Source organism: Rattus norvegicus, chromosome 4 (assembly GCF_021556685.1).
Source record: "Rattus norvegicus strain SHRSP/BbbUtx chromosome 4, alternate assembly SHRSP_T2T, whole genome shotgun sequence".
Taxonomy (NCBI): Eukaryota; Metazoa; Chordata; class Mammalia; order Rodentia; family Muridae; genus Rattus; species Rattus norvegicus.
The window spans coordinates 52,326,971-52,351,736 of NC_141537.1; the positions used below are offsets into that span (position 1 = coordinate 52,326,971).

The window sequence follows — 24,766 nt, forward strand, 5'->3', positions numbered from 1 at the left end:
GGACAGTGAGGTCTCCACAGACTCTCATCAAGACACATCATAGTCAAGGGGTCCTCAACCAGGACTTCTACCCTCCAGAACTTTGAGCCACAGTAACCGCCTTTTTATGAACAGAATCCAATTTTAGGTACAAAAAGTCATCACAAGTGAAAGTATCATGACAAAAAGGACATAATATCTTACTTCATATTGAATTAAAACATAATAAAAAATGTTCAAAGAGAACGTTTTACTTAATATAAATCCTGGAAGCCAACGATGTCTATGCCAGTGACTTACTTTTTATTTTTTTCCCCCTGAAGTGTGCAGTTCAGAACCAGAAAATGTGCAAGCTGACCCTGAGAATTACACCAGCCTTCTGATCACATGGGAAAGGCCTCGGGTTGTTTATGACACAATGATTGAGAAGTTTGCGGTTCTGTACCAGCCACTGGAGGGAAACGACCAAACCAAGCATGAGTTTTTAACAGATGGCTATCAGGACTTGGTAACTATAAGATGAATTACTTTCTGTCTGATAACATAGTTTGACTTCCAAGGTAAGAACTTACAAATAATTATGTATTTTTACCTTTGCTCACTTTACATTTTGAGTGAAGGTGTTCCCAGGGAACATGGGCAGAGTAAATAATGTCTGTCTGTAGTTAGAATTAAATATGAGATCGTGACACTGTGAACACCATGTTGGACGGTGGATACATTTGGAAAATTTGGGCATTTGGGCATTATTAGTGTGCCCCTCCTTTATAAATAAGGTAATGTAAAGAATAATTAAGTACTCTAATTAAAACCTCACATTTGGCCGAAGAATCTCACCTTATATATGTGTGTACTCTGTACTATCTCAAGAAGAGAACAAACAATAAACAAAACCAGGTAGCAGAATTAAAAGTCTTTTGATTTGCATCAAATTTCTAGATGACATATGTAAAGTGATAATTGGGTCATGACTTGGAGAACAGAATAATATAAAAGACCCTCTTAGCCATTCTGTGAATTACAGAAAATACAGTTCAGAATCCTTTTGTGACCCAAACATCATGGTTTGGGCCACAGACTTTGACTTGGTAGGGAAGGGTTAGCAACCTCTCATCTGGATAGGATGAGACACCGCCACACCAGGAAATCTCAGGCGGCAAGCCGTGTCCCGGGAACCCACTTTAATAAATCTGTCATTATTATATCTTTGATAGCATATGGACAAAATAGATAAAAATTTAACTACTCTTAAATTCATTTGTGTAGAATATAGAGAAAATAAACTAGGAGAACTGAATAAGGGAGCAAATATTTCCTCTCACAATTTATAAAGAAAATAACTTACTGCTTCGTGAGCACACATGTGCACATACACATACATGTGAGTACACGTATGCACTTGCATGCAGCCATGAATAGTCAGGATTAATTTTTCACTGTTAATAGTTTTCTGAGAATAAATTTTGTATGATTTGTAATATCTCTCTTCTAGGGTGCCATTCTCAATAACTTAATACCTAACATGAGTTATGTGCTCCAAATAGTGGCCATATGCTCTAATGGCCTTTATGGAAAGTACAGTGACCAATTGATAGTCGACATGCCTACTGAGGATGCTGGTGAGTGCCTCCCGAGATGCCCTTCTATCTTCTGAGCTATTTGGTTATGGGGAACACATGCTTTCTTCTGGCTTTGTTGTGTTTTAAATGTTTCTATGAAGTTTATTTTTTTATTAGCATCCTTTTCATACATACTTGCTTGTGTTGATCTTCAAAACGCTTCTCTGCCCCTTCCTTCCCTGGTCTCATTCCTGCCCTTCTCTGCTTTCATGTCATGTATATTCTCATAAGAATACACACACACACACACACACACACACACACACACACACACACACACACACCCTCTTTCCTCCCTCTCATGGACTGCTTTCTATTTTTATGACCTGTACCTACCTATCCCTATGCATACCTAAATCTAAACTCTAGATTCACATGTGAATGAAAAAAAATATAGTTTTTATCTTTTGCGGTCTAGGTTACTTAGCCTCACACACTATTTTCCAACTTCAACAATTTTCACACCATTGTCATGATATTTTTGTAATGAGTGATTTCAGTTCTGTTGGGTATAGGTACTACATTTCTCCGTCAGCCTTTCATCTGCTGATGGACATCTGGAGTGGTCCCATCTGCTGCTATTGTGAAGTCATTGTGTGCTGTGAATAGTAGCAGTCTATGTGTATGTGTTACGTAGTACAGCAAACTAAGGGAAGGGTTCTAAAAACAAAGAAAAGAGAAAGGAAGGAAGGAAAGGAAAGCAGAAAGGAAGGAAGGAAGGAAGAAGGAAGGAAGGAAGGAAGGAAGGAAGGAAGGAAGGAAGGAAGACGGATGCCCAATAAATATTTTAATAAGTGTTCAACATTTTTAGCCATCAGAGAAATGCAAATTAAAAGCACTCTGTCTGAGATTCCATCTCACCCTAATCAGAATGGCTCTCCTCATGGTGGGGGTTGGAAGAACAGCCAGTGCTGGTGAGAATGTAGGGAAAGCACCTATATTCACTATCAGTGAGAGTGAAAACAGGAGCAGCCAACATCAAAACTAGCATGGAGGGTTCTCCAAAAACCTAAGCAGAGAACTGACTTCACATCCTTTTGAATGAAGGGGAAAGTTCCTTCCATTATATCTGGTTTCCCAAGAGGCTTGGCATTTAGCAAACCCAATACGAGGTGATCCATAAATTTATTATTAATTCCAAAATTTTAACACATACAAGATAAGGAAAACAAGATTTACTTGTGTTTGCAAAAGTCATTAAATGGGAATGGATGAGTGGATATTGAGACTTCTTTGAGACATAAACGTAAGAGTTATTTTAATTTCATTTGTACTTATTTCCTTTCCAGCCCCCAAAGCATGTAGTAAGTATACTCTCATCCTAGGACCGTGACAGGTATTTTCAAATATCTATACAAAGCATCTCAAAGTTTACTTTAAATATTTTTCCACTTTTTATAATTTGATCCAGGGATGCTTTTCCCTTCCTTAAGTTAATACCAGTCTTATTTTCACAGAAACAAAAGTTGTTTCTAATTGTGTTTATCTGCATGCTATCTTTCTAAAGATTAAGGGAAAATCTTTTGATCTCAAACATATGCAATAAACAAATCAAGATATAGACATTCACAGATTTACATAGCCTTGCTTTTGTTACTGAAAGTTTTTCAAGTGTTAGCGTTGATGTGTGTATGTGCACATGTATATATGGGTATACATCATAATAAACGTAAACACATAAATGCATGCATGCATACATAAATGTTCTTTGGTCATCCCTCTCATGATTCAAGCCATTACAATGCTTACAAGTTTTTAATATCAATGAATAGTTATAACTATGTTTTGTGTGCAGAGGGGAGAATGCCTTGCTTTCATTATGTAAAGGCTGTAACAGGAGTTTAATCCAATGTAAGCTCACAGGATGAGCATGCTTCCTCACCTTGTGTGATTGACCACTGAATATCACATTCATTCCTTTCTCAACCAAACGCTACAACGCCCATCAAGCTCTTGTCCACTGATGGCTTATGCCTGTGATGGCATCGTTGGTTTTTAATGTTTTGCCTCATGGCTTCTCTATGATCGTTTTTCCTATTGCCTTTACTTAGGGTTTTTATTTTCAAAATTGGGTTGTTTCAGAATGGAAATGCTAAATCTTAAAGGTGAGACTCACAGGAACTGACCACACTTATATTTTATGTCATTATGTTGCAGAGAACAACAGCTTTTCCCAAAGTTCTATCCAGATATGTGTGTCTATCCAGAAAGCAATATCAGTAACAGGATAGCACTGTCCAAGCTGGCCAGGCGTATATAAATAGACCAGCATGCATTATATGAAAATTCTCCTGCGCCTTTTGCTGCACCTGACTATGAATTATATAGGGCACATTCACATAACTATCTTCCTTAGTGAAATCACTCTCATCTCTGTCCATAAAGCAGATCCCAAGGCATTTGTCAGATGGATTGCCTCCTTAATCCTGTTCTATACTGATGACTATGTCACCATGTCTAAGTTTTTGAAAATTTTTGTTCTTTTGTCCATTTTGAGATGCTTATTGCATATGAAGAGGATCAGATGGATGTCTTCCGTATAAACTTATCTCTGAGTGCTTTGTTTTAAGCATGAATCTGTGTTGGGACATTGCTAATTATTTTAGTATGTTTTACTTGTACAAAATAATCAGTATCACAACTGAATCTCTATTTATTCAAGGATCGGGACACTGTTGAACATTTCCATGATGGGACACTAGGTCGGACCTTCCATTTAATCTCCATGGATGTCTTAGTCCCCTAAAGTGTTTTGTACAGTGTTGGTTCTTTATTAGAGGGTGGCATTTGACTGGTTAATGTAAGAACCCAAGCAAATGAACATAGTAGGTAGACTACTCCCTAATTCTACCCATCAAAAACTCCCTTTATCAAAGAACCAGTTTATTTCAAGCTTGGAATTTTCGTTCTAACTATGAAGAAAACCTTAGTTCTTTTAGACGTCTACCCCTGATTTTAAAGGTTGCATTTTGGTTCACTTGCTTACAATTCACATTAGCTTAAATATTATTATAGTAAACATATCTCAGTCTGGACCATGATGTTACTTTCTAGGTGGGCAAAATAAATTGCTTTCTAATAAGTGAGTCTTGTTATTTTTGTGGCTAATGTAGGAACGTGTTAGGTTGGCCCTCTCATCCTGTTTAGCATGGCACTACTTTTCCTTGGTGATGTGATGAAACATAACATTGAATTATTCTGTTGTTATTTAAAATAATCTGTTTTCTAAATGCTGTATAGCTTATTGATCTTGTTCAAATGAAATGAAGAAGATAATAAGTAATCACCCTTGCAATTGCACGGATCTCAAGTAATCACTCAATAGCTAAGGAAAAGTCAGTCTTCTCAATCTAATCTTTACCTTTTTAAGTTGACGAAATTGTGCATTTAAAGTAATAATAATTTTACAACTTTATCACATCCTAATGTTACTTGTCACTACTCACAACAATATTAATAGGCACTAATATCCATTAAGTTCGATTTCAAGTGCTATCTTAAAATGCACACATAAGTTCATATTAAGAAAAACAATTTGAAAAGTTTCTGGGATGCCTTTGTAGTGTTGAGAAGAAGTATTCTTTTAAGAGACATGGTGGGAAATTATCTTTACGAATGAATAATTCATGAGTATATTTATTTCATTATAACATAAGCACGTATAATTCTCTTCTCTGATGAAGGTTATACAATATAGAGGACACTTTCACATATAGGCTTTAAGGTTTTAATAACTGTACGTGTTAAATGTAAGTGCATGACAGAATAAGCCCACATGCTTGAGTCTCCATGCACCGTGTGCTTTGCAATTTGTCTCCATTGTGTGTTGCTGCATTGCTGCCTCTGTCGTTGGTCCTCCTGCATCATTCCATGCTACTAATGCTATGGAATCATTAGATTTTAAATTACACATTGAAGCAATTGGAGTCTACATTACTTTTTCATTTTGCACTGTAAAACTTGGCTAATCTTCAAACAATTAAATAACATTGCTGTTCACCTTTATCAGTTGTTGCTTCTTTGTATTATGAAATATTAAGGTCCTAATGGTCTACCAATGTATCACTTTTAAGTATACATAAGAGTGCATGTGCCTCGAAACAGCATACGTCATCTGCATCTGTTCAGCTATTACACAAATGTCACTTCTAAGTATCCACTCAAAAAATAAAATAAGACACAGACACAAGTTTGCTATCATATGTTTTTTCTCAGCCTTCTTGGAACCTATTTTGCTGAAGTGAAGATACTCTATAAACCAAGGTCATTTGTAAACTTTTTATTTATTAGTAAATACTCTAGTCAACTGGCAAGTATTAAAATGTCAGCTACTGTTTTTCAAGAAAATACCAGCAAGGGGAGATGAATATGAGAGCTGTTGCTGTTCAGCTCTACTTTGGATGTAGGGGTTTTAATCCTTCATACTCAGAAGTACAACTTCTTCAGAATCTTTAAAGGAAACGCGGTGTGTAGAATTGTCCTATTTATGAATCCCAAGGATTTCTATTAAAATGATCTGAGTCCAGTTGGAAACCAGAGTCAAGATCTTCCAAACAGAGTTCATACTTAGCAATGTGAAGGCTCCTAGGGTCCCCATCCAAGAGACTGACATGGGCTTGAGAGGTCACTCAGGCTCCTCCAGAGCCTAAGGCTGTGCAGACAAGGCTTGTTTGTTGCAGAAAAGAGCAAACTCACAAACAGCAGTAGTCAGACTCTGGGGTAGTGTGGTTGAATTAGTTTACACATTTCACATTGAGAGAATCGTGATTCATATAGTTAACACTGCTCACTAGTAAACGGTAAAGTCTATCAAATGCAATACACACTGAGAATGTTTATATGAAGCCTCTCTCCAACTCTGTCAAATAAATGAAATAATTAGAATCCATGGTCAGATGATGGTAAACAGTCTTAAAAATCTGAAACATCTCCTGAGGCATGCTGAAATGAGAATAAAATTGTGGAGTTTAATGCAGGTGAAAAAATATAACACAGGCATCGTTAAAAATATTTTATTATAGTCTGCCTTTATTATAATTAAAATAGTTCAAAGCAGAGGAGAAGACAGGGCTTCTGGGAAGCCCAGGAAGTGTCTCATGGACTGAATTTGAAGATTACTACACACATAGACTTTTCTACTCTGACTGTAGCTTTCAGAATAGTAAGTTGAAGGTTGTTTTGGCCACAGTGCATTGCATGTTATAAACTTCCCACATGTTGGTTTTCTTGAGGGTTACAAAGACTAAGGTGTTTGAGAGAATTGAAATTACTTTAACTTGGACCCATTATGACTAAAGAGCTTGAAAAGAAGACGTGGGGAGATGATTACATAAGAACAGAACAACTGATCCATAGAAAAATTGGCCCAACTCTCTCACAGTCAAACAGCCTATAAATAAAATGAGAATTTCACGTAAGTCTAGGAGTATTTCAAGTGAAAATTTTCACTTTGATGGCACAGAAAATTCGTGAGGGTAATTACCTTCAGAATAGCTAAGCTTTTAAGGATATCAAGGAAATCTTAGGAATTGAGGACATTTGTAGACGTTACGTGATTTTCTTCTAAACAGAATTTATGTGCCCAATCATGGCTTTTCTGTTATAGTTATTAATACCCAAGGAGTTTCTGGTGATAAGAATCAACTTGTGCTGCATATATGAAGTATATATAAATATATAAGGAGGAAGGCTAATTAGTAACTGTATAATAGGATACTAGGAACTCTGTAAAACTGTGCTCTATTTTGAAGAGATTTTTAACTAAATTAAAGACCTTTTGAACCAAAAAAAAAAAGAATCAACTTGTGATAGTCTATATTGAAGGGAAAGTCAAAATAGGATGCATTAATGTCTGTTCAGTTATGCCATGGAATTTCTTTAGAAGATGTACATACTGTGTAAAGACTTAAACATGGAGCATAAGCAACCTCAGGATGGAGAATGCCAATGGAGTGCAGTTTCAGAAAAGCCAGAACATAAGAAAAATATCATTATAACAGTTCCCCCAAGCCCTCACTACTACTACTGTGCTTATCCCTTCTGGATAACCCAGACGCTTACCTGAGAAATATCCACCAGCTCTCGGTAATTTGTCAGTGTGCTAGATTCCTTTCTGGATACCAAGAACCTTTATCTTTTTCCAGCAAGCACTCAAGCACTGAACTACATCACTGTGCTCTTAGCCTATTCTAACATTTGCTAACAGGTCTTTTTTTTTTTTTTTAGGCAATGATAAAAATCCATTGATTCTAATTGGTTTGGGAAAATAAAAAGCAGACTTGAATGAACGCAGTGACAAGAGTTCTCCACAGTAGTCTAAATGCTACTAGTTCAATTTCCTTGGGGAAAAATCCACATAAAATCTTTCCCTCTAGGTTTCTCTGTGGTCAGCCTGGAGCGTACTGATAATAAGTTCTCCTTCTTGCATGGTGCAGGCTCCTGTGTTCAAATAACTACAAGCACGAATGAGCACGAATGGATGGCTTGGTCATTAATCAGAAGAACTTCAGGAAATTAGCCAAATCGGAAAATTAATCCTGGCCAAGTGCCTAGAAAGTCCCAGTCATTCCTCAGTTCTATTTCTATCAGCCCTGAAGATAAACAGATAAGAAATTGGGCTCGTTTTGGCTATTAATTTTTTCACTATTGTGCCGTCCTTTTTCCTTCTTTGCTTTCATAGGGATGGGGGTAGGCTCTGGAAAGACCATCTGAGCAGAAGGTAGAAATCAACGTAAATGTTGTCACACATCACTTCGTTGTGTTGTCTCCAGTTTGACTGTAGTTTTGAAACTAGAATCTGACACTTTTACTTTGAGATATTTTGAACAGTAGTGACTTCTTCGTTTTCTTTTAACTTTTTCTCTCTCTCCACCCAAAGATGAGCCTATGAGGCTTCAGGAGTTGAATTAAAACCATTAACGATATTGTTTTTAACTTTTTAGAACTTGACCTCTTTCCTGAATTAATTGGAACTGAAGAAATAATCAAGGTATCATAGCCATTTTTATATTTCAATGTTTTAAAAGTTAAAAGCCTATCTAGAATTATTGCTTGGATTTTAGATATTGTTTTATGATTTACTGTTGGATTAATTGTTATGTTTTAATGTCACACACACACAGACACACACACACACACATTTATATATATATATATATATATATATATATATAAATGATTTGTGAAAAACTTGGAAGGTGTTTGATTGGTGTAATACCCGAACAATAGTTATAATGAAAAAATTCATCAACTTTACAAATAATTGTACGTATAAGCTATAGCTATATTGGAACTTGGTAGCATTCAATCTTTTCTAGCAATATTGTCCTAGCTTTTAATATTGCTACAGTTTATAAATAATCAATGGCTGATGGATTCATAATAAATATGAACAAGTTTGTAAACAGAATATTTTTTAATTTGAGCTATTCATAGAAAGCATACATTTCTAGCACAGTGAAATAAACATTTGAGAATATAAACATTTTAACAATATCTTATGATTTGACATGAGAGAAAATAGTTGAGTGAATGTGCCTTTCAACCTAACTCCAAATATGTTGTTCATCACAACTAAAACTGTATTTTTAAACCACATACCCTAAATTATATAGATATAAGGATATGTGCAAATTGTGTAGGAGCAGAGAAAATGTGACAACTAATGCCAGTATCCAGTATGGATTGAAATCACGTTATCATTTTACATATAAAATTACCTACCTCAGTGATTGACATATCTATGACTGGTCCTTCTTACAATGGATTGTCTTACCCAAATACTTATTCTATATTACAAGCATTCACATTTAAATCTAGGGATAGCTTTGTGTGTGTGGTCACATGTTCACCTGTGTGTAAATAATGCCTAAAATTACTAGTCAGTTTTACAATTGAAATTACTAAAATTACAGAATCAAATCAAAAGAAGAAAAAATGTTTGCCTTGGCTAAATCAACTCTTTTTTTTTTATCTGATAAACTAAAGCAAGCCCCTGGCTCTAGTAATTTAGTAAATGATGTTGTTTGGGTTCCATTGTGTATGAAATGCAGTCGGTAATTACTTTTCATTATAATCACCATAATTCCAATTCCCTATTTATTTTTATTCTGAATTAATATTGACACTAAAGCGATCTCGGGGGATGCTTACAAAAGTTGTTTGAAATCTCCCAATGCTAATTACAAGCAATTTTTTATATAAAACTACAGTGTTAAAGTTACTATAGCATTTAATTGTGTGAATAAGCTATAATTTCTCCCAGTATAACATTAGAGATGCTAATGTATATACATATTCATATACATCCTATACACATACACATATTAGTATATGGGATGTTACTTAAGTGTCACCAACTGTGAGTTCTGCAAACACAAGCGGTAGAGAAGTAAACTGCAATGTTTTCAGATTATATCTATTACGGTCTGTCATGTTGTAGTTAAAGGTTCCTCCACAGGAGGAGGAGAAATAAGCCAGCATGTCTGCCCAGGTTCCAACCAGAAATAGATGCCATGGCCAAGTGTACTCACTGAAGTTGATTTAATAAAAAATTCTATTCAAAGACGCATGAGAAGGTGAATAGATGTCTAGAGGAGGTGGTTTTCTACAGCTGTCAGAGACTGTTTACTCTACCCACACCTGAAAGTCAGAGATAAAGTATACAGACTGTCTTCCAGCAGATGCTGTGACCTGGGTAGGGGGAGAGGGCCATTCTGTGATGAAAATATGGGTGGTAAGGCTCCTGGACAATATTCTCACTCTCTTACTTCCTATTTCCTAGCCCTACAGCATGGAAAATTGTGGAGAACCAGGAAATAAAGGGAAAGAATTATATAGTCCATAGACAAAAAGACCTGTTCGAAGACACAGTAGAACTTAAAAGTTTTCTTTGTGAAGAAGTTTGTGACCTGGAAGAAAAAGAGGACTTGTTTAAAAAACAAAACAAAAAACAAAAATCTATAGTTTTTGTGGGTCCCATGGCAGTAGCACCCGAAGAAACAGAAATACCATTTTATAAAGTAAAACTAGAATACCGTTTTCACTGCTGAGGGAAAGGAGTCAGACATACGTGGGCCTTAAAATGATAGAAAAAAAGATAATAGGTCCAAGTACCCTGATCAGCCAGTTTAACTGTACAAGTCAGAATATTGCATCCTATTGATATCAACTCTCATAGCATATGGTCAGGTCAGAACAGATGCATTAAATAGTGTGTTTTTCTACAATGTGACCTGCAGATGGGTTGAGAATATTGCTCACCCCCCACTGTCTACTTCCTAATAACGTCTGCTCTTATACTTCGTGTGTGAACAAAAGAAACAGAGAACTGTGTGGATTGTATCCATGAGGATTTTTTAAGTCCTGAGTATTGAAATGAAAAGTAGATCCTCCCCATGTAGAAAACCACCGTCACTTGAAAAGCGAAGGTCTCTGCATGACTGGAGCGTTAAATTTAAAAAAGAGAAAGTTGAGAAAGCAGGTGTGATGGCGCAGGGGAAAAAAGGGAAGACAAATTACAATTCTGCAAGAACTTACAGGAGAGGGTATCTGTTAAAATGTTTGTAGCCATACAATACATATATTAATCCTAGAGCATAAACTCTTGAAAAAGTGCACAAGGTAGTGTGACCTAACAAAATCCAGCAGAGCATAGAGAATGGTCAATCATCTTCCTCAGATTCCAAGAGGCATCTTATTGAACGTTATAAAATTTATAATCTGCCAGAAAATGAATCACTTAGGGTAAAGGTTTATTCTGGATATATAGCTTTTGCCACAATATATGCAATGGGAAAACAGATGAGTATCAGCAAGGCTCTCATAAAATTGTTATGGGAATCTACATGGTTTGTGGAAGGATATGATATAGTGTGTTAATGTGGAACATATACAAAGATGAATATTACTGTGGGGTCCACGGAAATTATTAGCTCATGCATAACAACACATGACATATCTTTGAGGAGATTCCGTTTAGAATGGGGAGAGAAAGATTAGAGGATAACAGATTAAATTAAAGATGTTCTGGGGTTGGGGATTTAGCTCAGTGGTAGAGCGCTTGCCTAGGAAGCGCAAGGCCCTGGGTTCAATCCCCAGCTCCGAAAAAAAAAAAAGAACCAAAAAAAAAAAGATGTTCTATGTTCATTTTCAACAGAAGAGACCCGAATTCACTTAATCTCATTAGAACAATCTGGGGATTTGAGAAAATGCAGAATGCTCAACTGTGTTTAAGTTGTAAGGAGACCCTAGAAGGTAGACTTGTAGACAGATGTAGGAATGAGCTTTTGAAGAGAAGACTAACAAGGTCTTAGAGATGAGAGGAAGGAAGGGGTAGGGGTGACTTAGTTGAACAGTGTTTTCAATATTAGGATCACATGTGATTTTTGTCAGTTGGCTTCTGTTCTCCCTGGCAAGGGAACAAAACTGGCATCTGCTGAGAATGAGACAAAGAACAGAAGATGGAACGCTTGAATCGTGCTCGGTGTTGGGAGTTAGTGTGGCATGACATTTTAGAGCTAGGCATATTCTTAGACTTTTAATATAGAGGAATAAGATAACAAATTCATTCTATTAAGCTGAACACACATGCTCAGAAAAACTGAGTCAGATTATGAAGCAAATATCTTTTGAGGTATTATTTCAAATATTTTTGTGAGATTCCTTTGGGTCTTTAATATTGAAATGTATACAGTTATTACTAAAGTGACTTCATTTAGTTTAATAGCTTTCCATAGTGAATATACAATAAAAATTATATATATATATGTATATATATGTATATATATACACACACAGAGAGAGGGAGGGAAACAGAATAGAATAGAATAGAATAGAATAGAATAGAATAGAATAGAATAGAATAGAATAGAATAGAATAGAATAGAATAGAATAGAATATGATGTCCTATGAGGGTCAGAAGTCATGAAGGACACACCAGTGAAAAATTTGTAGTATAATGCTGTATAAGATATTTAGACTTTGTTTTTCTCTAATTTCTTTATAATTCTTTAAATTTTGTTTGCCTCTTGCAGGAGGAAGACTATGGAAAAGGCAATGAAGAAGACACTGGCTTGAATCCCGGTAGAGACAGTGCCACAAACCAAATAAGGAAAAAGGAACCCCAGGTTTCTACCACAACTCACTATAATCACATGGGGACTAAATATAATGAAGCCAAGACTAACCGATCTCCAACGAGAGGATCTGAATTCTCTGGAAAGAGTGATGTTCTCAACACATCCCTGAATCCTACTTCCCAACAGGTTGCTGAATTCAATCCAGAAAGAGAAATGTCCTTGCCTTCTCAGATTGGAACTAACCTGCCACCACACAGTGTGGAAGGCACCTCAGCCTCCTTAAACAGTGGCTCTAAAACTCTCCTTGTCTTCCCACAGATGAACTTGTCTGGGACTGCAGAATCCTTAAATATGGTTTCCATAACAGAGTACAAAGAGGTGTCTGCTGACCTCAGTGAGGAAGAAAACTTACTGACTGATTTCAAGCTCGATAGTGGAGCAGATGATTCGTCAGGCTCTAGCCCTGCGTCCTCCACTGTCCCCTTTTCCACAGATAATCTATCCCATGGATATACGTCTTCTTCAGATACGCCCGAGGCGGTCACGTATGATGTCCTTAGGCCAGAATCTACGAGAAATGCTCTAGAGGATTCGGCTCCATCAGGTTCAGAAGAATCACTAAAGGATCCCTCTCTTGAAGGGAGTGTGTGGTTCCCTGGATCCACAGACCTAACAACACAGTCTGAGACTGGATCTGGGAGAGAGGGCTTTCTCCAAGTTAACTCCACGGACTTCCAAGTTGATGAATCGAGGGAGACAACTGAGACATTTTCTCCAGATGCTACCGCGTCCCGGGGTCCTTCGGTCACAGATATGGAAATGCCACATTATTCTACCTTTGCCTACCCCCCGACTGAAGTAACACCACATGCTTTCACTCCGTCCTCCAGACCACTTGATTTGGCTCCCACTAGCAACATCCTCCATTCGCAGACAACTCAACCAGTATACAATGGTGAGACACCTCTTCAACCTTCCTACAGTAGTGAAGTCTTTCCTCTAGTCACCCCTTTGTTGCTTGACAATCAGACCCTCAACACTACCCCTGCTGCTTCAAGTAGTGATTCGGCCTTGCATGCTACGCCTGTATTCCCCAGTGTTGGTGTGTCATTTGACTCCATCCTGTCTTCCTATGATGATGCACCTCTGCTCCCATTTTCCTCTGCTTCCTTCAGTAGTGACTTGTTTCACCATCTGCATACGGTTTCTCAAACCCTTCCGCAAGTTACTTCAGCTGCTGAGAGGGATGAGCTGTCTTTGCATGCTTCTCTGCTGGTGGCTGGGGGTGATTTGCTGTTAGAGCCCAGCCTTGTTCAGTATTCTGATGTGATGTCACATCAGGTCACTATTCATGCTGCTTCGGACACATTGGAATTTGGTAGTGAGTCTGCTGTCCTTTATAAAACGTCTATGGTTTCTCAAATCGAATCACCCAGCAGTGATGTCGTTATGCATGCATATTCGTCAGGGCCTGAAACTTCTTATGCCATTGAGGGCTCCCACCACGTGCTCACTGTTTCTTCCAGTTCTGCAATACCTGTGCATGATTCTATCGGTGTAGCTGATCAGGGGTCCTTACTTATCAATCCTAGCCATATATCACTGCCTGAGTCCTCATTTATTACTCCAACTGCATCATTACTGCAGCTTCCTCCTGCCCTCTCTGGTGATGGGGAGTGGTCTGGAGCCTCCTCTGATAGTGAATTGCTTTTACCTGACACAGATGGGCTGAGAACTCTTAACATGTCTTCACCTGTTTCTGTAGCTGATTTTACATACACGACATCTGTGTCTGGCGATGATATTAAGCCGCTTTCTAAAGGTGAAATGATGTATGGAAATGAGACTGAACTGAAAATGTCTTCTTTCAGTGACATGGCATACCCTTCTAAAAGCACAGTCGTGCCAAAGATGTCTGATATTGTAAATAAGTGGAGTGAATCTTTAAAAGAAACCTCTGTTTCCGTATCTAGCATAAACAGCGTGTTTACAGAGTCTCTGGTTTATCCCATAACTAAGGTTTTTGATCAGGAGATTAGTCGAGTTCCAGAGATTATCTTCCCAGTTAAACCTACACACACAGCATCTCAAGCATCTGGTGACACTTGGCTTAAACCCGGGCTTAGCACAAACTCAGAGCCTGCGCTCTCTGACACTGCTTCTAGTGAAGTATTACACCCTTCAACACAGCCCTTGCTCTATGAGGCCGCATCTCCTTTTAATACGGAAGCATTGCTGCAACCTTCCTTTCCGGCTTCTGATGTTGACACCTTGCTTAAAACTGCCCTTCCCTCTGGGCCTCGTGATCCAGTGCTGACTGAAACCCCCATGGTTGAGCAAAGTAGCTCTTCCGTGTCTCTTCCCCTGGCATCAGAGTCTGCTTCAAGCAAAAGCACGCTGCACTTTACATCTGTACCAGTTCTCAATATGTCACCTTCTGATGTGCACCCCACTTCACTTCAACGCTTAACAGTTCCTCACTCGAGGGAGGAATATTTTGAACAAGGTTTGCTTAAGAGCAAAAGTCCCCAGCAAGTCCTGCCGTCCTTGCACAGCCATGACGAGTTTTTCCAAACTGCACATCTGGACATTAGCCAGGCCTACCCTCCAAAAGGAAGGCATGCATTTGCTACTCCTATTTTATCAATCGATGAACCACAAAATACACTTATAAGCAGGCTTGTGTATTCTGAGGACATTTTCATGCACCCTGAAATTTCTATTACTGATAAGGCACTTACTGGTCTACCAACGACCGTTTCTGATGTACTTATAGCTACTGACCATTCTGTTCCATTAGGAAGTGGGCCCATTTCCATGACAACTGTTTCTCCCAACAGAGATGATTCTGTGACCACAACCAAGTTGCTTCTTCCTTCTAAAGCTACTTCTAAGCCGACTCATAGTGCCAGATCTGATGCCGATTTAGTAGGAGGTGGTGAAGATGGTGATGACTATGATGATGATGATTATGATGACATAGATAGTGATCGCTTTCCCGTAAATAAGTGTATGTCATGTTCACCCTATAGAGAATCACAGGAAAAGGTAATGAATGACTCGGACACCCAAGAAAGCAGTCTTGTGGATCAGAGTGACCCAATTTCACATTTGCTCTCTGAGAATACCGAAGAAGAAAATGGAGGCACGGGTGTAACTAGGGTGGATAAAAGTCCTGATAAGTCACCACCACCAAGTATGCTACCCCAGAAGCACAATGATGGAAGAGAGGACCGTGACATTCAGATGGGTAGTGCTGTCCTTCCTCACACCCCAGGATCTAAAGCATGGGCAGTTTTGACAAGTGATGAAGAGAGTGGGTCAGGGCAAGGCACCTCAGATAGCCTTAATGATAATGAGACTTCCACAGATTTCAGTTTCCCAGATGTTAATGAAAAGGATGCTGATGGTGTCCTGGAAGCAGATGACACAGGCATAGCTCCGGGATCTCCACGGTCCTCCACACCATCTGTTACTAGTGGGCATTCAGGAGTATCCAACAGTTCAGAGGCAGGTTAGTTATGAGCAAAGGGATAGAACGAGATGTGCTGATTTTCTTGCTATGAAAGTAAAAATAGAAGAGTCACGGAAGAAAAGAATTCTGGTCCACCAGCAGATCTTCACTTTCTAATCAGAACGTTCAATACATTTATAGCTCTTATAAATATGGTTTTACTCATGATTTCGAATGAATATCCAACATATTTTGGTTATTGATTTTTATTATCTTCAAAATGCATTGTGTGCTGTTACTAATCCCTATTCCTATTGTGTGTAGTATCAACTATGTATGCATAATACGCCATTAGAATATTACAACGCAGTGTGCTGTGTTAAGACAGTTTAAATGTTCATACTTGTATTCTGAAACAAGTTGTACACAAACTCTATTGGATTTAAAATCTCAGTAATATGCTATAAGCACCCATCCACCAATGGTGGACACTTCACATGTGCACAACAGCTTGGAGAGCTTCTCAAAAGAACTACAGGGCTAAGATTTGATAGCTAAGGAAGGTTTTTATAAACATCATACTGCTTTTAAACTATCCTTGAGCTTCTTTTTTGTTGCCTAAAGAGGGCAGTATAAACCAGCAAAATACATTCTACTTTGTGTTTGTTACAGTATTCCAACTTACTAATCGACATGAATATGCAGAAGATGCATAGGTATTGTATGACAAGATGTAAAAGAAAAAGCCTACAGCCTTTTCTGTAGAGATGCATTTCATTGTTAATATATTTTATGCAAATGGGTTTATTAGCCAGATGTTTCTTGGAGCAGACTGCAACCTAGAATACAGATGTGTGCTTTAAATGTCAATGGTAACAAAATTCGAAATTCCATTAAGTGTTTAAAAAAAAAACTAGGTGATTCCATTGAATTCACGGCAAGAATTTTATAATTTGCTTTGATTAAGTGATGAGGTTTTTTTTTAATGCACAAGGAAAGTATTTAAATCTTAGCAAGTCAAAAGATAAGATAATGTATAATGTGACATTGGGTAATAATTGCACAGAGCTTAATATTAAAAATCCACAGTATAGAGCCAATCTCATTAAAATATATATTCTCTTTGTTATTTTCATCATTCACATTAGTTGTAAACTCTTTAGTATGGCAGCAATTAAGAGATTATATATTTAGATAAGACAGTTTCTTTTTTTTCTGTATTCTGACTTGATCTCCACTTAACATTGAATTTCAGCTTCAATGTATGAACTGATGTGTGAGAAGGAGTAATGAGTCCATGGGTCACTGTAGTCAGGAATGTTGTTACATATGTGAATTGTTATCTGTCCTCAATTATAGCACTTGTTTTTCTTTCTATATTTTTAGATTTATCTGAAAGGGAAAGATCGTGAACATACTCTAATGGAAAGACCATGCATATACATATATAACAAAGCACTATATCTAGAATTATCGAAGAAAGTTATTTCTCTTAGATGTACTAATTAGATTTATTTAACTGTTAAGAGTAAGTTCCCCCACTAATGAAAACAAAGCAATATGGATAAAACATCCATCTTCAGGAAATAATACAGTTAATGAAGGGAGTAGGATCAAATAGAATTAGGGAAAACAATTTTTACCTGTTTTTAAAACTGTATCTGTAAAACTAATTCAAAGTCAGTCTTATCCAATTATTGAATATTCCCTAGTCTGAAACTCATCATTTATGGTACTTCTAAATTGTAGAAAAACTGACATGATGTTTCCTAAACTAATATAAATAGGGCAAATATAGATGAGAGTGAACAAAGACTGTAAGATACTTGCTCTGGTTCACATAAAGAGTCCATGCAAAACTAACCCTGGGAATGTATTATTAGTGTCTGTCTCTTAGAACATGCTTACATGATTGAGAACAATAAAATATATTTTATGATTAAATTTTCACACCAAAGTTATGCTGTTTTATTCTCAGCCCTTTAAAATGTTAATCTTACTCTTTATTTGCTTAACTGCATCATTGTCATTTAAATAACCCACCTACTAAGTTCTATCAAGGCAAACATTTTAGTCTCTGATAAATGGAAATAAATGTTATACTCAACAGCACACAAAGCAGCTAGCAGACTGTACTTTCACAAAATATGCCATCCTCTACAAAATGCCTAGGCTTCAATAATTTGTACACACCATAGACTCATTCTAACTACTCAGTAACAGAGTGCAAACTCACATCTTCCAGAGAACATATGAGAAAAGTCCACAGAGAAGGTGATAGATAGATAGATAGATAGATAGATAGATAGATAGATAGATAGATAGATGGATGACAGATATAGATAATATATTAGAGAGCTAGAAAGTTACATATATAGATAGATACATAGTTAGATACATAGATGATAGATATATGATTGATAGATAGATGATAGAGAGTATGTTTATAATCCATGCATATGAATGTGCATTTATGTTATATATTTTCAAGTTATATATTTCTCATATACATCACATGTATGATCTGACATATTTCATATGTGGCTATGCATATGTATAAGTTAAATATTTAGCTATACACATCTATATATAATTATATATATACATATTACAATGCACCTACATGGCCATTAAAGTTATAAAACTTCATTAACACATACTTTTTTGTTCTTAAACTCGAACGTGAACCTGATTCAGACATTCTACTGAGTTTCGGCAGGCCCCATATTTGCATGTAAAAACTACAGGTAACGCCATTGCTCCTGTCCTGTGGGTTATAGTTTAGAGCCAATGATATAGAGAATAGTAACCATCGTTTGTCATTACTGGGCCCCAAAGGTTTTGAAAAACAGGTTATTTCATTTATTCCTCATAAACTCTGTCCATTTAGGTAATAGTTATAAAAGGAAAAAATGTGGAAAGCCATGGGAAAAGGAAGATGTTATTTTAAATGCTATAGGACATTTTGCTGTATTGATCATCGATTATTTGTGGGTCCACATGAGTTTCCACAGACATAATAACCAGAACATATGAATGACCTAAGAACATATCAATGACCTAAGTTAAAAAGTAGAACTTCGGCCTTTTTCATGAGAATATTAACTACAACATAAATATGGGTTGTTTAAGATATTTTACTTTATATATATATATATATATATACATATATGTATACATATACATATATGTATGTATATATATATGACTTTTATATACACATCCTTGAACTCCATATTTTTAGCAAATACATCTATGAATGTCAGTTCCGGGGAAACACAGCTACCATTACATTTCTTTGGTGTCCATTCTAAATGAATGAATTCAGTTCTTAACCCTATGTCCTCAACTCTAGTTACAGAGGGAAGCTGTTGTGTTAAACCACAGTTAGCTATGTTGTAATGTATATGTGTGCGTTTATAGGAATTCTCCCAAATTTTAAATGGTATCATATATTGAAATTAAAGTTTCGTGTTTCCTGTCAGTAAAGCATTTGGTGTAAAATATGAATTGTATCAAGTGCTGGAAATATGAAGACTTTGATGGGACCTTCAATTTGGCTCTCTAAGCACCTGTACAGAAAGCAACCAGGGTCACCTAGACTTGGAAGAGCTCTAGTGAACAATTGTTTTCACTTTCCACCAAACACCCTTCAAAGCAGAGGAAAGCGTTCACAGTTCTCAAGTTGTTTTTTGACAACCTGGAAAGGTAACATAGTTACAGTAATTTGTTCTTGTGCAATCAGTACTCAATTGGACATAAAATTAGTGGTTCCCCACCATTTAGATTAATTCAAGTTGTCTGCAGTTTTTTGTTTTTTTTTTTTTTTTTTTTTAGTCCACACGTGTGTTTGAAAGCAATTTACTAGGGCATTTAATTTTTTTAAGTTCACGTGGAATGACGTTCATGCAGAAAAGAATCTGAAAACAGATCCGATCAAAACACGTAATATGTGTGCATGAAATTCACAATGAAAACTAAAAAAATAATTTTGAAAATACATAAAATCAACCCATGTTTAAAATTGAAAGTCTGCTTGATTGAAGAGGCACTATCAATTTTTTTAATTGTTTACTAAATTACAAGGTTAAAATAAACACATTAAATTAATGTTAGAACATCAAGGTTATACCGGATAACTTAGTAAATAACACTGTTTTCCTAACCTTTACTTTTAACAGTTATTTTCTAATGCTGACTCTTCAGTTTCTCTTCAAGCAATTTTATCCAATCAGCATTGTTTCCAGATCCTGTTACAACACCCCCACATCTAACGATTTCAGTTTATTTTTCTTAATATCTCTAATATCTTGCCTTCATTGTTAAACTTTATTTTACTTAAACTGATATATAGACAGCCTTTGCCCCATAGAGTCATAATTTTAAAGGTAAGTAGCAACAATGCAGGTTGCTCTTAATCAGTTTGGAAAATGCCATGATTTTTCCTTCATCTTAAAACTCAACTCTCTCAATTTTCTCCGACTACAGAGGCCAGTAATAGTAGCCATGAGTCTCGTATTGGTCTAGCTGAGGGGTTGGAGTCTGAGAAGAAGGCGGTTATACCCCTTGTGATCGTGTCTGCCCTGACTTTTATCTGTCTAGTGGTTCTTGTTGGTATTCTCATCTACTGGAGGTAAGTTGAGTGTTTTTGGAAATTTGTATTATTAAAGCTCAGACTTCTGCCTATATTTAATCTGAAAGAGCTCCAAATTCTCAAAATTCTTTTTACATTAAATCTGTCATTGATGTATTCATCTCCGAATAAGGTAAACATATGAACCTAAAGGTTGATGTTTCTGTACTTAAAGGAAGGAAACTTTGATTTTTTTTTAAATGGAGGAACTTTGATTTTTAGTTCATGTTTATTAGGATGTCTTGACAACTGTATTTTCACTTTAATCAAATTAACAACCTAATATCATCATAGCATTTACCATAAGTGAGAAGATTTTCTATCAATTCTTACAAATACAAAAGTTATTCTTTATGAAACCAATTTTATATGAAAAGATATTTAAATAAAATTATATAAGACAACCGCCAGCTGCAAATAGTAATGAAAAATAGTAGCCTATACACAAAAGCAACTAAAACACAGAGTCATGGGAAATGACTGTGGTAAGATACAAAGGCATTTATTTAAAAAGATCTTTTTAATTGGCTTTGAAGATGAAATATGCCTTCGTGATTTTCACTAATCCTTCAAGATGTTTAAAGAACCAGGGCAGTTGCCTCTTTTAAAAGCTCCTTCCCTTGTCCCAAGCAGAACAGACAACTAATTCATGAAATTACCAAGGACACAAGTCAAAAAACTGGTTCTTGGAAAAACAAAAACTCGATGGTGGTATGGGAATTCCCATCTATAAGCCAAGAAATTGCCCTGCTTAGTAATTTATGCTGTTCTGGGGGAGATTTGTGTTCAGGAGATCTAAATTAACTTCTTTCGGCTAAGTAGCATCATTCTATAATTTCAAATTGCTCTTTAATTGTCACCCACAAATGTTTTTTTTTCCCCTCAGTATAATTATTAACTGTTTCCCATGTACCTGGTTAATGACTGTGTCAACTACTGTTGGGAAATATAAAAATAGTAAATTTTGAATAAGTATCATTGCTTTTAAGGAACTCATGCTTACTGAGAAACAATACTTTTCTGTGGAAAAAACTTTTTAAATATTACACAAACATACATGGCTAGCAGCTGAAATCTAACGTGGAGTGATCAGAGAACGGGAGACCTTAGGCAATGGAGACTTGCAGAGTTAAATGGAAAACAAAATGTTGGACTGGCCCTGCATGTGCTTTTGGAATTAGAGATGAAGTTGAGGGCATTCCGGGCAGGGGACACGGGCACATCCAGGAAGCTGAATAAAGTGAACCGAGTATGCCCAAGTCAGTGATGACGCACGCTTGTCATTTTATGTAGCTCAAGGTTGACTGTACACAGCTCGATGTTGTTGACAGCAGGTAGCTTGGTGTATGGAGCTACAACAGAACAGTTCTAAGACCAACTGTGTCTCACATCTGACTCCCTTTACGCAACAGAGTAGACTTCAGGATATACCAACAGATCGGGCTTTTTGTTAGAAACCCGTTTAGTCAACAAGATGCAAAGCTTCTTCCTTCTGTCTGTGCTCTAGTGACTACTGTCACTTTGTATAGCGATGCCATGGCTAACAGACTCTGAGCATGTCACAGAGCCATAAATGCTATTCAACCAGCATTCGTTTGAGCTTTCAATCCCTCTCACTAGACTTGTTGCCCAAAATTTTGAGCATATCTTTATAGTCAGTTTATGCAGTTTGCTCCTTTTTGTCTAATCTGATTTTCCCTACAAAAAGAACTATTTGGATAAATAATAATTTGTTTTAGACAAATTCAACAAAAGATGGAAGCTATAACAAATCATGTTTCATATTAAATAGTGCTAACGTTGAACTCTAATAAAATGGTAGTTGATTTTTACGTAAACGAATTAGAGTAAGTTTGATAATGTCTACCAATTGATCTATGTTATCTTGCTCAAATTTAAATTCATTGGGCTTAATATGGTTTGATGGTTCCTGGGAAACTAAAATCTGAGTGTTTTTAACTTGTTAGTGTGGATCATCCCATATCTATTGTCAGGAAAAACATATAAAATTGTCAAAACAGTTTTATCCTTATCAGTCAGATATTTCTCTTTTCCTCGCAAAACATTATTTCATGAACTTTGGGTACAGGGTGCAGTTAAAAGATGAACACATTGGGGCTTTTGTGTATGTATTTTGTCTATTAAATGTGGTGGAATAAAAAAAAAGAGTCTGCCCTTTGCCAACCCCCTTCAAAACCTACTCCATGTTGTGAGATATCTGTCTTGGTCATGTCTGCATGAAAGCAACTCTCTAGAAAACCTAACTTTTAAGTTGATTGTAAAACACTTTGGGTGTGGGAAACTGTGCCAAACCACAACATTCTCTTGTTCAAGGTTTGGCTGAATTATTCAAATTCCAATCTAGATACATGTATTAATAACATAATTTCGTCAACCAAGTGGGAGCATTTTTTTTTTATTTGTGAAAGCCACAGCCGATGGGGAGGGAGAATATGCTCATACAGAGGAAAGCACTGTACAGGTGAAGGACAGTATTAAAAGAAGCACAGGAAAGAAACCTCACTGCAGCAAAGCAGGAGCAGGCAGGCAGGAGCAGGCAGGAGCAGGCAGGAGCAGGCAGGAGCAGGCAGGCAGGAGCAGGCAGGAGCAGGAGCAGGCAGGAGCAGGCAGGAGCAGGAGCAGGCAGGAGCAGGCAGGAGCAGGCAGGAGCAGGCAGGAGCAGGCAGGAGCAGGCAGGCAGGAGCAGGCAGGAGCAGGCAGGAGCAGGCAGGAGCAGGCAGGAGCAGGCAGGAGCAGGCAGGAGCAGGCAGGAGCAGGCAGGCAGGAGCAGGCAGGAGCAGGCAGGAGCAGGCAGGAGCAGGCAGGCAGGAGCAGGCAGGAGCAGGCAGGCAGGAGCAGGCAGGAGCAGGCAGGAGCAGGCAGGAGCAGGCAGGAGCAGGCAGGCTTCTGCTATGTGCTTCACTATAGAATCTTAGGGCCCCTTCTTTTAAGGAGAAGATTCTTCTCAGATTTTAAGTTGAAGAAATAAAGACATTATTTTGTTTACTAAAAAAAAGGAAAATCTAAGGCACAAAAACCAAAAACAAATGTTGTACACACAGTCCTTGTGAGCTTTTCCAAGCTAGTGTGTCTAAACTTAAAAAACCAAAAAGAAAAACAAAAAACCACTAGACCAAAAGAGCCATCTGTTTAAAGTGGGCAGTGCCATACATTTTAGTGCTTTTAAGAATTTCCTTGGTAAGTACTTGCTGACAGGTGCTTGATGTGGATGTCCTGAGAGGCTCTGCCAAAGCCCTACTGATACAGATGAGGATGCTTGCAGCTAACCATCAGACTAAGCACAGGGACTCCTATGGAGGAGTTAGAGAAAGGACTGAAGGATCCGAAGGGGTTTGCAACCCCATAGGAAGAAAAACAATATCCAGGGACTAAACCACCAACCAAAGAGCACACATGTTGGGACCCATAGCTCCAGCTGCATGTGTGGCAGAGGATGGTCTTGTTGGGCACCAATGGGAGGAGAAGCCTGTGGTCCTGTGTAGGTCCCCAGTGTAGGGGAATGCCAGAGCAGTGAGGTAGGAGTGAGTGTGGGAGGGGGAGCATCCTCATAGAAGCAGGGAAAGGGGGAATTGGAGGGGGGAACAGGGGAAGGGGATAACATTTGAAATGTAAATACATAGACTGTCCAATTAAACAAAAAAGAATGTCCTTGGTGACTAATAGTGCTAGGTGGTCTTTTCTTTTGCTTATTCAACAATTTCATATCTTTAGACAACTGTGTGTCCAAATCATTTTCAACTTATTTTTCAACCAAGCTATTTTATTTTTATTTTATTTTGCAAGTGTATGTGTATGTGTTATGCAGGCACTTGTGCATGTAGATTTACATGCCTGTGCATTCATATATGTGTGCGGATATCCATGCTGATGTGAATGTATGCCTATGTGGCAACATCCGAGGTTCACGGTTGGTGTCTTCCTCAATCTTCCTCCCTCAAATACGGAGTCAAAGTTGAACCCAGGTTTTGTGGAACCCATGTC

At 37.4% G+C, this 24,766-nt stretch overlaps 1 protein-coding gene across 5 annotated transcripts in view; it reads left to right on the forward strand.

The window, feature by feature from the left end:
* The window catches only part of Ptprz1 (protein tyrosine phosphatase, receptor type Z1), a 182,619-nt gene that overhangs the window by 114,672 nt on the left and 43,181 nt on the right, over nucleotides 1-24,766 (forward strand). For 2 of the 5 annotated variants that reach the window (XM_087656159.1, NM_013080.2), the window contains 5 exon segments: nucleotides 303-487; nucleotides 1,472-1,598; nucleotides 8,540-8,586; nucleotides 12,633-16,191; nucleotides 20,620-20,764. In XM_087656159.1, coding sequence (XP_087512285.1) covers nucleotides 303-487; nucleotides 1,472-1,598; nucleotides 8,540-8,586; nucleotides 12,633-16,191; nucleotides 20,620-20,764 — 4,063 coding nt within the window. 5 annotated transcript variants of the gene reach the window in all.